Source organism: Pieris rapae, chromosome 12, assembly GCF_905147795.1.
Source record: "Pieris rapae chromosome 12, ilPieRapa1.1, whole genome shotgun sequence".
In the NCBI taxonomy this organism is placed as follows: Eukaryota; Metazoa; Arthropoda; class Insecta; order Lepidoptera; family Pieridae; genus Pieris; species Pieris rapae.
The window spans coordinates 8,542,750-8,560,606 of record NC_059520.1 but is presented as its reverse complement, the minus strand read 5'-3'; the positions used below and the strand labels follow the sequence as shown (position 1 = coordinate 8,560,606).

Genomic DNA, 17,857 nt, shown 5'->3' with positions numbered 1-17,857 from the left:
GGTATTTAATACCTTGAAGGTTTTGTTATAACGCATTATCTAGTTAAATAACATTTATTTATATATCACTAAACAAATTTAAATATTGATTATATCCAACTTCAGGGTGTCGGTTTTTTGTATCGGTGTGCGCGTGCATCGTAAAAATTTACTCTCACAATTTTTCCCGAACGCGCATAAAGATGTATAACTTCAAAAACATATTCTATTGAAAAAAACTAAATTATAATATTAATTAAATAATTTTAATTTTTAATGAACCATGAGAATGCGTCTACATATTTATTTCTAAAACGTTTTTACAAAATCGCACGAAGCTGTGTACTAATCGTCTCTTGATAGATACTATGTCTATTATAAGCATACATATACATATAATATGTGTATGTAGTTTTTTTTATAATCCTTGTAACCTTAACATTGGCAGGTTTACAACAAAAAGCTTATAAATAAGACACCGGGTGAGTAATGAATGATTTGGTTTCTAAAATATTTATTACAAAATAATGCATTAAAAGGCGTACATAAAAACTATTAATATCGGATTTCTTAAAAAGTTTCCGATCGGATATTTAATACATATTATCTGTAGCATGTAGTATTGGAAGAACTATAAACAAAGGTACAGAAGGCTAGTAATTTCGATATTTTTTTTCGGATCAGATGCTTAACATTTATTATTATCTATAGCTAGTATATCCTAACACACTTTCTACTGCGTTTTCAAACGCGGCACGATAAAACGAATAGAAAGTTGCAGGTACGTTGCAGTGCGTACACGCATTGATGTTTGGAACTTTGCGTCACTTGACCTAGATTTTTGTGTGAACCACGGGAAGTTAAAGTTAACTATTTGACGTCGAAACCCGTTATAGTAACTTATATGTAATGGTAATGAAATGAAAAGTAGTTGGAATCATGTAAAAATATAAATGCGTCAAGATCTTTACAATTATTCCATATGTATCGTACTAAGGAAATAATCTTATATTGGAGCCGATTATATTATTTGTATTAATTTCAGTTTCTTGGATTAGTGTCTACATTACTATCTGAGGTAACGGTTTAACTACTGTCTACTACACTGAACAAATGTTATTTGCGCACAATAAAAATCCAATGATGCTCTGTTGGAGGTCCAACAATGTTAAAGTTGTATCATACAATTCTACATGTTGCTTTGTTTTAAAAGAACTGATAAATTAATGAATTATTTTAAATCTAAGCCAAAGAAAACTTGAGGGCTATTCTGCACGTTCCATTTTCAAGATGGAACTAGCTACACTATGCAAAACAAATTTCTGCTGTTAAAGTATTTTACAGCTATTACACTTAATTTCATATGCTGTTACATTATAAAAATTATTACATAAATAATCACGTCTTCAAGTAGTTAGTTCCTCGCAAATAAGGGCAACACGTAAAACGAAACCACGTGAGGGACGACCAATCCTTTTTTACAAAGTATAGCAGGGATTGTCATTTAGACATGTAGATTCTCGATCGATCGCAATACATCTGGATTTGAAATTCTAGATTATATATCAAGTATAGAAAGCGGCGTTTAACTACAATCCAGTTTTTTTGATTTTTAAGGTACCTTAATATATATATATACCTAACAATACCTTAGATAGATTTTATCGCGGACCTCGAGCGCGGCGATGGAATCAAGAAATTCCGTAACGAAAATAAACCTAACACACTATATAGGCGTGTCAGTCTAAGTCTGGTAGAGTGGTAGACTGAATTAATATCAAAGAAAAAAATACTGAATAAATATACAATTATAATAGCATAAGTTGATAAAAAAATCTATGCAAATAGCTTTACCGCAGCAGTGCCACAAGTTTTTTTTTAAACGAGAAATTATTATGGCAACGTTTATGATCGACGTTTCACAAGACTATCTGAGCACAGTATCTGAAAACGAGTAAGGATTCTACAATGACCTTTGAGCTGTCTTAGGGGAATAAACAAGGGGGTACTTCCGCGTGGGGAATGGGACTGAACAAAGGGGTCCGTGGCTAATCCTTGACCCAAATGCAACCAGTTTGGGACTGTCCCACACAGGTTCAATTACCTATTGTTACAAGAATTCTACTTGTACTTGTATTGTTCCGTGGTAAGCGGATTTGATACATATATACATGTACTTTCAAGACATAATTAAATGATTTCTACGTAAAATATACCAGTTTTTTTATTAGTAGTTACATTATATTTACTGATGTTTGAAACTGATTGAAACAGTTGAAGGAGGAAACAATTCGCTTAGTGTAAAGCTTGTGTAATTAGTTTTGATCTACATCTAAATCTTTATATGAAATAACAGCTAACAAACTGTTATCTAATTCAAGAATGTTATTTCTTATAATACGCAACAAAATTCTATGAATTTGACATTTAATTTTATTTTTATTAAAGTGGATTTTTCGATTTGAAAACAAAGCCTTTCATATTGCTTTCGTATCTGGATTTAAATCGAACCTTTTCGTCCAATGGCAATGGAAAATCAAGCTCTAAGGGTGTGGTTATAGTATATTTGTCGTCTGTGGTACTAGTCTCTACGAAAAAAAAAGGCTACGTAGAGGAAGCTGCGGGCATAAGCAACTGTCAGACTGATTCGAAATTCAATGTGCATTGTAAAATAAACCTTAAAACAAACCACTAAGGACTAGTTAGTTAATTCTACGTATAGAACTAACACTATAAGGTAACTGCACACAGCCGCAGTGATGGCCTTGTAATATTACGTAAGCGTCGCGCCTCGAAGGTCCTCCGGGAGGCTGTCCTTGGCCCCCCTTACCTCAACCCCCGCCTAGGCCTAGCTAAATACAGACTACCTACAAACTAACAATTATCCACGTATTAGGCTTGCGATTAGTTTTCATGATACAAGACGTATTTGCTACCAGCCGTAGTTATACCTATGTACCAATCGATGTGCTGCGAAATATAACTCGCACAAAAGGATATTTTTGCCACATTAGTGGAATTACGCGTACTAATTTTCGTTTTAAACACGAATTAGTGCACGTAATTCCTATGAGTCGTTATTAAATGCGTTATTATATTTCTATAGAACACGCTGTGTTTAGTATTTTAAAATATTGACATGAAGGTTTCATTTATAACCTAAAATTATATTTGTACCGTGCATAATGCATGTGATGTAAGAACATTATTTACTATGTAGAAATATTACACATTCTTAAATGGTCGGCAATGCACTGGCGAGCCTCCTGGCGCTGTGAGTGTCCATGGGCGGCGGTATTACTTAACATCAGGTGAGCCAGGCATGAGTCTGTTTGCGTTCTATTACATACAATACATGTTTCTGTTTATATTGATTATATATAAATTTTATATACTTCTGTCTATTGAAGTCGCATTAAATCTGTTGCGTAGTTAAACTCAGTGTACGAGGGGGACCTTTTATATGTAGACACGTGGAAAATATATCTAAATGTTCATTATATTAAATCAAAAAATCTCAATATTAATTGCAAATACATATTCTCAAATATTAATATTTAAGTAAAAGTGCTAGTCTTCGCAATATCTATTTAATTGTATGATAATACATTTTCTTTGTTATTGAATTGACAAATATCAGGAATGTCGAAAAATTTGTCCAATCACGGCTCCAAACGATCTTATGTGGTGGCTGGAATGCTCTTTACCCCATATAAATTAATTAGAACATCATGATTTGTGAAATGAATGAAAGAATGAACAAATTTTTGGTTTTAATCTAATGTAATCTGTGGAGCTGTTGAAATTTCGAACGTCTGCAGCAAATTAGACAATTTTTTTCTTGTGTTCGTTTTTTAAAACTTCATATGAAAAGCGAGTACGCAAAGGAGATATTAACAAACATTGACAGATCTATGTGTGCTATACAAGATAGCACTACCTGAACAAGGGGGAAACCGCGGGATGCGACTAGCTATTAATTAATTGATTATTGACTCAATGAGGTATTATTTCTTTATGGTTATTTCTTTGTTACAGATGTGTCATATTAATTCACATTTTTTATGAAACCATTTAAAATTTTTCTCATAGCAATAGAATAGTTTCGATTTATCTGCATTAGTGCTTTTGAGATGCTTGGAAACTAAAAAGTATTATAATAAAAAAATATATTTAATAGAAAATATTCATTTGACACACACGTTTACCACCTTATTTGACGACATTAGAGTATCTAGTCGGAATCTAGAAAAACAAAGGACCTATTTAGTATTATGGCAACATCTTATCATTTGATACTACTATTTTTTTAATAACATTTCCGTATTATATTCTATTTGTTTTATCAGCTGTTATCTTCACAAGTCTATGAAATAAAGGTTATCAAATTGCAGATACCACGTGGTAAAATCTAACGAATTTTTACTGTAATAAAATGTTATCCAATCGCCTAAGCTGCGTTCTGCTATCAATCGAGATAGACGAGACGAGTAGAGTGGGCAAGAAAGACTCCTTTATCGACAATTTTTTCTTGTAGTTTGAAGTTTGGATAGTATATAAAGTAACTTAAACACGTACTCTCTCATTGCGGCATTAATATATTTGTTGTTAAATATATCATAGATATTAAAGGAAATAATATTTGTTTTTATATGTCAATAAATACCATCTGCGCACTTAATACAATAGTAATGCGTAGGAAGATTAATTATTAATATATATTTTATCGCTTCTTGTAGAACTAAACAGCGCGTTTTAAACCCATTAAATGGCTTGAGTATACTCTTATATCATTAGTGTTGTCTTGCAGGAATCGAACCCTCTCTGGACATATATATATATTGTGCAATTAAATTAAGCTAACTTAATCTAGATCAAAAAATATTGCCTTAACCTAAATGATTCGTAGTAAGCTTTATTTCTTAAAGGTTTCTTATAAATTATTTGTAGTAAAATTGTAACATTCCAATATGATATTTAAATAAAAAGGTTTTAATCGTCACTAACGGTGCAACTTGTTTAGTGCAATAGTTTACTGATTAGTAAAAATAAACTAATAGTGCTGATAGTAAAATAAAAATACATATTTTTGTCTTGATATTAGGCGTAAGAATATATTATGGTCAATTACCAAATATTTAATAGGCATTTAGATCAAAGTACAAGGCAGGCCGTCAGTTGATTTAAAAACCGCAGAGCTATGTAGTCTGTGGACGAGAGCCGGTCGCTAATTATTTATTAGACGAACACGGGGCCAGTTTGACAGTTTCTATGCAAATGTTAGTGCGTCGCAAGACCAGTTTCGCTTCAAAGCAATTCCGGGCCTACCTACTCTTGTGCGGCCTATTCACGCCCATAATTACTTGAGAACGACGACCGTAAACTGGATTCTTCGATGAATTAATTAAACCGACAAATCCACGGATTCGTTAAATCGAAATCTGCGGCCAACCGGTCGGATCAAGCAAAAAAATTGTGATGCAATATAGGCATAAAAAATAATACGATTGTATCATTATCAAGTTCAATAGCCCCAAAACGACAGCACGTGTATGCAAAAACTGGGAAACGATTGAGATCTATGCAAAAATGTCCTCTCGAGGTAAGATTTTAAAGCATAATCTGCGCTACGAGTTCGCGCGTTTAGTATTTATCACATGCTACGGGGTGTCAACACACATTTATCAATGACATCGTATTTCAAGCCTAGATTGACTCACAGATCAGGCCGGCTCTCAGCCGGCCTGTATAGATATTAAACAATACTTTCCTCGAAACCATGAAAGTCCAAATTCGCAGTCCCAAATTGAATTCAAATCAATGCTCTGCCGAGCCGTGCACAAATAGCATAGTTCGTTTCACTGAGAGTGCGTACACTGAGAATCACTTGACACTAGCATTAGCTCCGATGTCTGTGCTCACTTCCGCATATTGCAACGCGCACGCCTATCGCTATGCGCAGAACGGCCGCTTCGTAACTGTCGAATGCCTTGAGCCTCGCTCGCGAATGCGACCGCCGAAAACTCCACACTCCGTTCGAATGCAGAAAATTTGGGCGCGCCGGGTGGGGGACGCTCTATGAGTACGACTATCCGAAACTAAGCGTACGTGCAGCGCTTCGCTATGAAAAATCCAAGGTTAACGCGCGTTGCCAAAAAAAGACGCACGCAGTATGAAAAAAGACAGCTAGATCGGAGCCTCTCGCGGGCGCCTAGGTGCAGCCACTTCTGCACACACTGCCGCATTCGTCAGCGCGTGACCTCACTTGCTTTGTGTAAATTACTATCAGTATTTAGTTACCTTTAAACTTTGTCTAGGAATATACAACAAAACCCTTATTACTCTAAGATGCCCTTGAAGCACACCTACAATTGTGTTGTACATCTGAAACCCTTTTCAAGGAAGTATTATATAAAATTTATGTATTTCAACTATGTAACATTCAATCGTCAATCGCCTCAAATAACAATGATGCAGCTCAATTGTATGACCATAAAATTGACGTGACCTTGTCGTACTGAGCGCTAGTTAGTAGGGACAGCAACAAATTTTAAAAGTATATTGAAATAGTGTATATTTCGTGAACGCATTAATAAGGAATACAAATAGAATATAAAAATAATTAAATGTTTAGTTTCCCATAAAAAAAACTACTAATAATAACTAATATTATTTATTTTAAACTTAGAAAACATATTATAACTCCCTTTACCGCCTTTTTTTTCAAAATATTTCAACATAATATATTGTATTCTGAAGTTCAAAAAAAGAATTCATAAATTCATGTCGTATTTGCAATAAAAAAACTACGTAATTTAACGAATTTGAAGGATAATAGAACATAAAATACTTATAATTTGAATGCAACAAAATAGGTAACATATATCCAATAGTATTTTCCTTATCATTTTGGCAAGGCCACCTAAATTATGATAGGGCAACTATTTCGAAATTAGAGCACAGGATGTTCTAAAATAAATAACTTATAAGGTTTTACATAGTCATAAAGCCTTATTCATAAAAACCCGTTATTTCAACTTATTTAAGCGTTAAACTTTTTATACTTAGGTACTTTTGTGTATCTTTCTGTGAAATTGTCATTTTGCTGTGATAATTGACATAAGTTAAAACACATACTTAGAATGATACTCCATAGTATCATTCTAAGTATGTGTTATCAGTCAAAGCGTTAACGACTTCATTTAGAACAATATACCGTTTATATTGACCAAAATCAAAGGCTGAATTCTATTGTATTAGGTAGGTACTTAATAACTACGTCATGAATACGTCTCTCGGTTTTTACGACTAAATATGAGGTGTCCCTTAGATGTCGTTATAACAGATTTTGACTGTATATCTATTTTTTTATAGAACAGGGGTCAAATAGGTGATACCGCCGCCCATGGATACTATTAATGCCAGAGGTCTCGCGAGTACGTTGCCGGCCTTTCAAGAAATGGTTCGTTCTTAACTTGAGGGACGTGTCTCGTAACTCGTTCTTAACTAAACATTTTCTAACGCAGTTAATGTAAATGTCAACGGTAAAGTTTTTCTATATTAAAAGCAATAATAATGTATGAACATTATTAACATTCACTATTATTTTAATAACGTAAAATACAGGTCTAAATACATCCAAAAAAGGTAGCCATCACAGCCCAAACAACCACCTCTACAACTACCAGTGTAGTATGCGTTGCCGTTCTATAAGTAATTGGAGTTCGTCCCGATGAAAAGACTTGCACTGTATCCACAGCTTGTCATTACCAAAAGGCAATGCCTAGTAAAGAGGACTGTTAAACCAAATCATTTATTCCAATTAGACCACCTAAAATGGCTCTTTTGAACGTTAAATATACTATAAAGATGATCCTAGTTGGCCCTTCCAAAAGGTGATTCATGTGGAGAAGAATGGGCTAAGAACTCCACACTTACTCTTTTAAAACAGAATTTACAAATTTTGTATACATTAGTTAAATAATTATATTTGAATACAATGTACTTCTAGAATAAAATTACTATACAGGTCTATAATTGTACATACATGTTCCTCACATATTTACAAATATCGAAACCGTAAAAATTCTATCCATTGTGAATGAAACCTGTAATTATTATTATTATATTATATTTAACATCCGTACAATATAAGTTTAAATTTTAATTAATTCAGTAGATTAACTTATTAACTTTCGATAAAATACTTAAAACACAATTCAAAACCGAATTTTCTGCGTAGTATTATAAATTGAGCTAATGCCCTAATAAAAATTCCCAAAACCGGTAGGTTACCGGTTTTTATTGTAATGTATTAATAGACAAATATATTTTTTTATTCAAGCGTTGACGTCAGCTTGCCGTTTTGGCCTCAATGTTTTTTATTAGTGCAAGTTTTGACGCATTTTAATTAATTAGGTTTTTTCTTAAACCTTGTTTCAAATACTTGATTCTACTTCATTTATTCATATAGGTAACACAACACTTATGAACGTCAAAAAATAAATATATATGAAATGCTTCTAATTATACATTTAATGTCAGTTCTCAAATCAAGGGTGTAAAAGAACTGGCAATAGACTCTCTTTTTAATCGCCAAGTTGCTTGTTTGTAAGCAACTGCAACCAAGATAAATCTAAACTAAGATAAATTTGCGCGCCACTGTGTGTGGCAGAATATGCGAACGACTGACAATTGTACCACCTTGACATTTTATACCATATTCGTGCAATAAATAAATTATTATTATTATTATTATTATTATCATTATACCATGTGTCACATGACATCTTAAGTAATTAATAGTTCATTAATCGTAATAAAATAAATAAAAAACAAAGGTTCGTCCTCTATTATCAGGAAGCATGGTAAAATGGCACACACTTACATTCTTATGGAAACAAAAGATAAAAGTCTAAAAATCAAATATTTTTAAAAGTTGGGTTAAATGGGGCATCGGAAGACATAAGTCTAAACCAAATGTTACCATTATAACCTAATAATTATTGTTAGAAATTCGTATTCAAGTAAAAATAATTTAATAAGAAACATAATTTTTGGAATCTTTTGCGATTGAAAATTATTTATGACCTCGGTATATCAAAGTTTTGGATTCACAGAGTTGTACCTTTGTCCCTAAAAGTGAATATAGTTATTATAACGGGGCCTCAAATAAAAACGTTATTTTTACGGCACCTGCTGCGTTTTAGCGAATAGCAGCTAAGCTGAAAAAAATTCAAACTTTAAATTAATCATATCAAACCTAAATTTATTCAAAACTGTGTACACTAGTAAGTATCGCAATACAGGGAGGAAAAGCTGTCAGCATTAAAGGTACAAACTTAAAAAAAATTGGTACCAATTTTTAAATATTATTACTTAGGATATCGTCAATACTGTATTATGCGTTGGAAAAAAATGTTTTGTCCACTTATGAACGTCAATATTTAAAAAATGTAAGGTCTAAATTAAAATATACAAGTTCACAAATCAAGGACTTATAGCGAAACTCTTCAGCAGTCTTTTTCGTTGTTAAATTTTTATTTTACTTTTAAGGTTGAACGAGCGGTCTTAGAGTTAAATACTACACCGCCCATGGGCATCAGAAGAGAGGCAGAACAAAATAATATCTCAATTTTGAAAGTTTGACCTTTGTGAAATCACTATGCGACTGTGAGTATAAGCCAAACTATTTTAATGGATTTAACAAATTGCTGTTTAATTTTAACGCCTTTACCTTGGTTTAGATTCCACCTGTATATCGGAGGGCTTACAAAATTCTTGTACGTTTATCTAATCTTTTTATATCATAGCATTCTGCATAGGCGTATCAATTTAATGTAGATATTATACTTATCTAGGCGAAGGTACCTGTAATAATATTTACGAACAACGTATTATGAAAAATAAATAAATGGCGCTACAACCTTTTTAAGTCTCGGCCTCAGAATTCTGCATCTGTTTCACGATCATTTGTAATATAGTCAAGTAGGTGATCAGCCCCTCTGTGCTTGACGCACGCCCTCCACTTTTTAGGTCTAAGGTTTTTCCTTCACCGTTCGAACGACTGTTAAATGCGCACATAGAAAAAACGTCCATTGCTGTACTGCCGAGGTTCGAACCTACGATCTCAGGGATAAGAGATGTACGCTGAAGCCACTAGTCCAACACTGCACTGGCTGCTGCATTAGTATAGACAACTTTCACATATAAAAGCGAATTTATTATATTAGTTAAATGATCCTTGTCTTACTAGAAATCGTGGCCAGGGAACACTGAAATACACTGGAACTTTCGAGTCACGAAAGTTCTAGTATTTATTGTGCCTAAGTTTTTCATACAAAAATCTATCGTTACTATATATATATATATTATCATAATTATATATATTTACAATATACAACAAAAACCTTTCTTAAACAAGCCTAAGTCAAGAGATAATTGGCCATACATATCAAGTAAAGCAATGTTACAATTAAATCTGCCAATCATTGAGACAATGGCTGGCTTTAATAAGCGATACTTGAAATCGACACTATGATTATTTTAATAAACCGACTAGGGTTAAGATCGTATCAAATGACATAAGATACTGAACGGCTACAATAAATTTGAAAATCGAACGTTTTGTAAGGCAACGAAATGTTATATTATATAAATATTTGACAATATACTTGAAGTTCCTATAGGAAACACTGGACGTCTGCAATCGCAACATTTAAAGATCGAACGGTTATGTTTCCAAATTTGAAATAAGATTATTAATATCATATTTAATTTACTAGTTTTGTAAAATGAAATGTTAAATAAATTTGACAATTCACTCGAAGATCTTATACGTATGATATTAACACTGGCCGGCTATAATTGCAAAATTTGAAAATCGAACTTATGTCGTTCCAAATTTAAATTTATTAAAAATTATCTATAAATAAGCCAAAAATAACTATGAAACGTGTTTGTAAGTGGCGCCATCGCTATATAAGGACGCGCTACAGGCTTTGCATACGAAACAGTTTTCGGTAAATTGTCTAAGTGGATAATTATGAAGCATAATCATCTATTTGAATATATTAACTGCTATTAAAAATCAATCAGTCAAACCAATATCTCGGTGATATCACATAAAAGTAATTGGAATTTAAATATTTATTGAATACAATAAAGTGATACTTTAATCAATAATCTATGGAAACGGAAACAGACAGCCCAAGAAAGGCTTGATGCTTTCAAAATGTGGTGCTGGAGACGGATTAAAAATAACCATAGACGATCAAGGGGCGACGAGAACCTAAGGAAGCCCTTCATTATTGGCAAAGCCGAAGGCAAAAGATCGGGTTCATCAATAAATAGACTGATCAAAGAAGAAGAAGACGATCAAAGATCGTTCGTTACCTAACGTTTCTTATGGCAGTATTTGCCGCGCACCACCACTATGTAGTACCAACCTGTCCACTGAAGTATTTTCGAATCAATTCGACTTAGGGTCCTTCAAGAAAATAGCGTACAAAAGGTCGACAACGCACTTACGAGCCTTCTGCAGGCAACCAATTGCCTCCTGTAAAGTCACGTGATAGGCCGCTTGCATTAAATAAAAATACTAGGTACACGCGGAAATAATACATGGCGCTCGATTTCAATTTAATAAAAATCGTTTTTATATCTAACTGTAATTTATAATTAACTAACTTCAGGTTCTACGTATGTTCAATTGTTCAAATATTGAAACGATAATATAATGCCAATACAAATATAACTCATGGCCATTACTTGCATCATAATACTATTTATATATTCGCATAAGGCTATATATAAAATACCCTCTTCATAAAACTAAATTTTAGAATTTCTTTTGACTTAAATAAAAACGTATGAAATTTGAGTAGCTTCAGGGACGTAAGAGAAACAAAAACACGAAATTCGTTACGAGTACTCGAATATTACTAGCTAGTATAGTTTACCATACCAAGTATAGTAACGTTAGTATTTTTAGCGTATGCAGCGCTCCGTGGACGTAAAAGACACAAATACGAAATTACTTTTACGAGTATTCGAATATTATTAGTTCCATTAGGTAACGATACTAACGTTACCATACTAAGTATGGTGTAACGGTACTAGATAGAGTGCGCAATTCTGTTACAATACTTGATAAATGTGGTGATGCTAAGGCTTAGTAATATTTCGATGCGTTTTGGCCGAAGTCCAGGCGAGAACAATATAAAACGCTTAAAAAGCCCAACGATATAGCATTAGACATATTTATAGTGATATATGGTAGTGGTAGACAATAGACAAAGGTTGGCCGAATTTTGAGCTAAAAACAGTGTCGTAAAGTATACGCGTCATACGTACACCACTTGCTGTGTTTTCCTTATTTACCCGCAGCTGCGATATCGTTCGCTTTAAAAAATCTGCATATTCACATATACCATGGAGAAAGTTCAGAGTTCGGAGCTGCAGCTGAGTTTCAGCAGATGTTTCATGAAATTCGACCTGTATCATCTCGACGTCCGTCTTTCCACAACTAAACGTTATTAGGCAGTTTTTGGCCAAAATCGTATTGCCTCATTCGCATTATATATTTATTTATTAACACTTCGTTACATTACAGTATAAAAATTGAACATAATTAAATGAAAAGGAGGGCAACTGGCAGCCTTATCGCTTTCGAGCGAATTCTTCCAGGCAACCAGTATTAGTATAAGATTGTTTTAAGTTATATACTTTGTACTAACTGACTAAAATATTAACGGGGCTTATTAAAAAATATGAGTAGTCTAGGAGTTAAATTTGTCACAATAAAACTCGAAGACTTTCTATATAATTACTACTACTATGTGTACATCTAGTAACATAAAAAGCACATTCGAGAGAGATGAGAGCCTTAATTACTCAAACCTAACAAAAAACCATGAACTATTTGATAATCTTGTATCGACCATAAAATCCCGAATCTAATAAACGACACGAAAATCTGAAAACAAAACACAAAACACGACACAACACAAACATACATACACAGAAACACTGCACATACAAAGCACTCGACGGCCTAATTCTTTTCAATTTAGAAGGCCGCGGTGTCTGATACTTACGTGAAATATCAGTTAGCCATCGGCGTCTCGAATTGAACGGGAGTTTGGCCGGGCGCCAGGGCAACAATTCGAGCCCTTGAGCAACGGCGCGGACGCGCTGTCGAGGAAGTAAGCCGAGCGGACTGTCAACTTTGTACGGAAATCGGGCGGCGGCAAGACGGGCTGGAGGGCGCACGCGCGCGGCGCCCGTTAACAGCCCTGCAGCCCCCTGCGAGCCCACCCTTTAAATCGAACGTCATATCCCGACCTCCCGCCCACACCTCGCGGACCCTAAAAAATGCATTGCGTAACGCTTCTACCGAATTTAGGCCCGATCAATTATACACCTGCGTTGTTACTCCGATACCTGCTCCCGTTCGATGATGAAGTATTCTCCAGAGATTAGTAGAGATTTATTAGTTGTAGTTACATGTGCCAAGTATTGTGAAATATTCGTAATCTAAGGTTTTGATTAAATTTATTTGGTAATTTCGGTTTCAAAGACAGTAAGAAAGAATTTAAATATTAACTATCGGAAAAATACCACTGTGACATTCGGATTATTGGCCATGAGATTTTATTAACTCAATAACAAATGTAAGACGTAAATTTATAAATGCAATGTTATGAGTTTTTATTTGTTTATTTCGTAATCCTACAGCTAATACATTATAACCAAAACAATATAAATACTGAAGATATAGCCAAAGAGAGCATAATTTATACAAAAAGGTTTAAACATTTACGAAAGGAAAAATTCAATACAATTTTTTAAGTACATTCAACTAAGTAACCTTGTTCAGATTTACGTATGATGGTGTAAAAGTGAGGGTATGTGCAGGGGTGGATATGTGGGGGGTGCTCATTACTACATGAAGGTAGGCTATTGCATTGCCACTTTACTCCAGTATACTTTTTCTATGTTATTTTATTATTATAATCTTTCATCGCGCAATTAATAAATCTAAAGAGAATTTAGCAGCGCCATCTAGCTTAGAAAATAACAATAATTATTTTCGATGCAACGATATACTGTAGAGGGGAGAAATGGCAAAAGAAGTTGAGGACAATCGCCTACACGTTGGTCTGACCAAATAGTGACTGTTCGAGCGAATTTTAAATGCGTACATAGAAAGAAAATCCATTGGGCGCAAGCCAGATTGAACCTACGGCCTACGGGATGTGAGTCGTATGCTGAATCCAACCTTTAAATTTAATCAACCTTTAAAAAATAGTAATAGGATTTTATGTGAATTTTAAATAAATAATAATTAGCAATATAAATAAATTCCTACGATACTACATATCTTTAACTTAAGATAATCTACATAAGTTCTATAATATTTTGGCACTATATATTATATTCATTAGACTACAGATTTTTTTTTTCGTGGGGAAATGCGTTACGCATACCCTCCCGCGGCACGGTTGCCTGTGAAGGGTTATGTGGGACTCGCCACTGTACATACCCACTATAACCCCACGGAGCCACCAACAATCGCCCGAGATGACAAAACCCATCAATACTACATTATTTTAAATTTTATAAAAGCTTTAGATTATAAAGGAGGTCTTTCTAATGAGGTTATAGACAAAACTAATGCAGCTGGCGTGCTTATTTCCGAAATAGACACTCGATAACTGGGTCAAACGATGCGCTTACTTTTTGTCTATTAAATAAAAATATATTAACATAAGTCAGTGTTTCGAGTGGTTTCAGAAGTGATGTTTTCAACTTCAAATAACTCGCTCAAATAAAAGACAGTTTAACACATTGAAAAAGCAGTAGTGGCTGCTCTGGATCCCTGGCTATGCACCAATGGTCTTTATTTCTATGTGCGCATTTAACAGTTGCTCGAACGGTGAAGGAAAACATCGTGAGGAAACCGATATGTCTTCAGCTGTCGTCTGACCCAAAAAGTCGAAGAACATAAATGTCGCCTTTGGAAGCAACATATAAAAACATGATCTATGTAAATTAAAAAAAAACATGAGAACGAATCTATCTATAAAAACGTAAAAAAATCCAGAATTTTCTGAATGCTTCTTTTAATGCGAACGCAATAAATCAAAGAAGGCCGTCAATGAATGCATCTGTGAAACATCCACTAAAATAGTTCCAAAAAATTGGGTCGAGTTTTAAATAAATGAAATAGGACATAGGTGTGTGACCTCACGAATTAATCATGCCGAACGGTATACCGTCAGACGGAACTTACCAATTTTTCAAAGGACGGCAACCCACTCGCGAACCCTCTGGCTTGGAGAGTGTTCATGTGTCATGAGTCCCGGTGTCCCCGGTGTTTTGAGAAACCGCGCGAAAATTTGAACATAAGAATATATAGAAAAAAACTAGCCAAGTTGAATTCTTATTGGAAATCGTCACCTATATTAAAACAACTTTGCTCTTCTGATCAACTTAACAATTTAAGTAGGCACCTATATATTGTGATTCGGTTCGAGCCAAATAACTTTTTCTAAATAACTAACTTTAAAAAAACGGTTTTTTTTAATTGATATTTTTTGACCTAAATTAAGTCTTTCTAGGCATGTCGGTGTCTTCACGATGTTTTCCTTCACCATGCGCAGTTCGCACGTAGTATTCTATTGGTATGAAGCTGGGGTTAGCATTGAGAGCGTTTATGTTACTAGGCAAACTGGTAGATCGAATATTTTCATCGAATTTTATTTTGTATAGGAATAGCTTACATATATATTGCAAAATTTGACGTTGATATTATTTATTATTACTATTTTATCAATATTAAAATGCAATTTTATCATACAGACAAATCGTAATTAAATCCTAATCGCTTGATTATAAATAAGAAGCTTTTTTCTAACCAAGTCGTGATCAAAAGCTATTGATATAATTAAAAAATGAAAGTGTTACATTTTTCTAAATAATTTAAAATTTGGTTCGTAATTTGCTTAACTTATCAAGTCACTAACATATTAACATAATGAAGATACTTAACTGTCTGAAATTCATTAAATCATTGGACACAATTAGTTTATTGATAAATCTAATACATTTTAATTTTACTATCTAAGGTCACGCATTCAAAGATAAGTAGCTAAAACATCAACTATTCATAAATCTAATTAGTGGTATTATAACTATGACCTCTCTTTAAAACCATGTTTAAATTTTTCATATTCAAAAACATCACCAATTCGCAAAATTCTTACTACACACAAGAATTTTCCTATAACTAACGATTAAATAGAAAATGATGAACGCATTTGAAACAAAAAATGTATTAAAACTTGAAGGATAACGTGCCCATAAATTATCTACTGCGTGCATTGTACAAAACATTCGGCTACGCGGGGGCGGAACGAAGTGCGGGGCGGGGGCTAGTGCGCAAATACGCGATGCCTGCATACAATGACTGCCAAAGATCGCATCCAGGGGACCTCGAAAACGCGGCACGTGTAAGCGCAGACACGAATCCAAACGGCATTTATATCAAATGCACTGCCCTGCAACAAAACCTTCCTAACATCACAAAACTAACGCTTACAAGTTCTGTTTCAAACTAGTTATAAACCTAATTAGCTTAACTAGCAATACCACGCAATAACGCATAAATTAATCCTTTGATAGCGCTGATATTAACACAATAGGCGAGCGCGTAAAAAAGTAATTGGAATTATTCGAATTCGTCCCTGTAATCGCATTGTACGATAACGTCATTCACGCACACACGCGCGCAATTGCCGAAATTCGTGGATGTATTTTTCTAGTCGACGCGTCTGTGTGCGTCCGCAGCGGCGATGCGGATCGCGACAGATATATCGAAGGGCAAGTGGTGCGAGTGAGATGTATGTAACATTATATAACGCATTATTTTTATAATTAACAAGCAAAAATTGGCTATTCGACCCTGGAAGCGGACAGCGACCTTAGCGCACGAAATTTGCACAGATCAAATGTGGGCGACCTCGAACGGATAGTTGCACGAGGCGAACACACACTCATGCAAGCGGGAAAATTCTCGACTTCCGTCAAACACACCACACCTAGAACATGCAGTGTTTATATTTGGTTCTTTGTTATCTGAGAAAGTTTATAAAAACAATCCTAACAAATCGCGATATAAAAACCGCCGCCCATGGACACCTACATGGCCAATAGGCCTTTAAAAATTGGTACACTCCGTTTTGAAGGGTCCCAAATCGAATTGAGCAGCTAGTTCCACATAGTGGTGCGCGGAAAAAACTGCCTTAGAAAACGTGCACTAGCATTTGTAGAATGACGGACGTCGAGGTAATACGGATAGTATTTTGCATTCTGCCTCGACGTCCGATGATGAAACTCAGCTGCAGTTAGAACAAAACAAAATTTAAAATGTTTTGGAAATAAATCTATTAGTTACAAATATACAAAACTGAATTAGATATGAAAGTAACGTAACAAAAGAATACCAAAGGAATCTATTATGACGTCACAGCCCCGACCTTGAACGATGTTCTGTTTACTTCATACATCAATTTGTATAGATTTATGGCTTTTAACATATTTCGAGATTTTTTCACTTTTCAACTTCACTTTTTAATGATGAGGTCACGTTGAAATTCCGGCAAGACAAACGTTTTGATACTAAAAAAAATATTAATTATATTTAATAACTTCTAATTCATATTAGATTTTTTTATTCCAACTACCAATTCTTAAATCAACCGTTAAGCAAATAGAATAATTATGCCTCCTTTTATCGGCAAGTACATACTGTTTCTAACGCTGCAATCATTACATGAACCTCACGGTGTTGTCATGGTAGTCCAGATATCTTGGC

General features: G+C 34.2%; 1 protein-coding gene across 2 annotated transcripts in view; it reads right to left on the bottom strand.

Moving 5' to 3' along the window:
• The window catches only part of LOC110999329 (zinc finger protein chinmo), a 41,763-nt gene extending 28,575 nt beyond the window's left edge, over window positions 1-13,188 (bottom strand). Inside the window, exon 1 of one of the 2 annotated variants that reach the window (XM_022268341.2) lies at window positions 13,077-13,188. Coding sequence is in view for 1 of the 2 variants with exons in the window: in XM_022268340.2 (XP_022124032.1) it covers window positions 5,750-5,760 (11 nt within the window). In the remaining variant the exon portion in view is untranslated. Of the gene's footprint in view, window positions 1-5,749; window positions 6,063-13,076 lie in introns of those variants that run through there. The other variant, XM_022268340.2, reaches the window with a different exon arrangement.
• Between the last annotated feature and the right edge of the window lie 4,669 nt (window positions 13,189-17,857).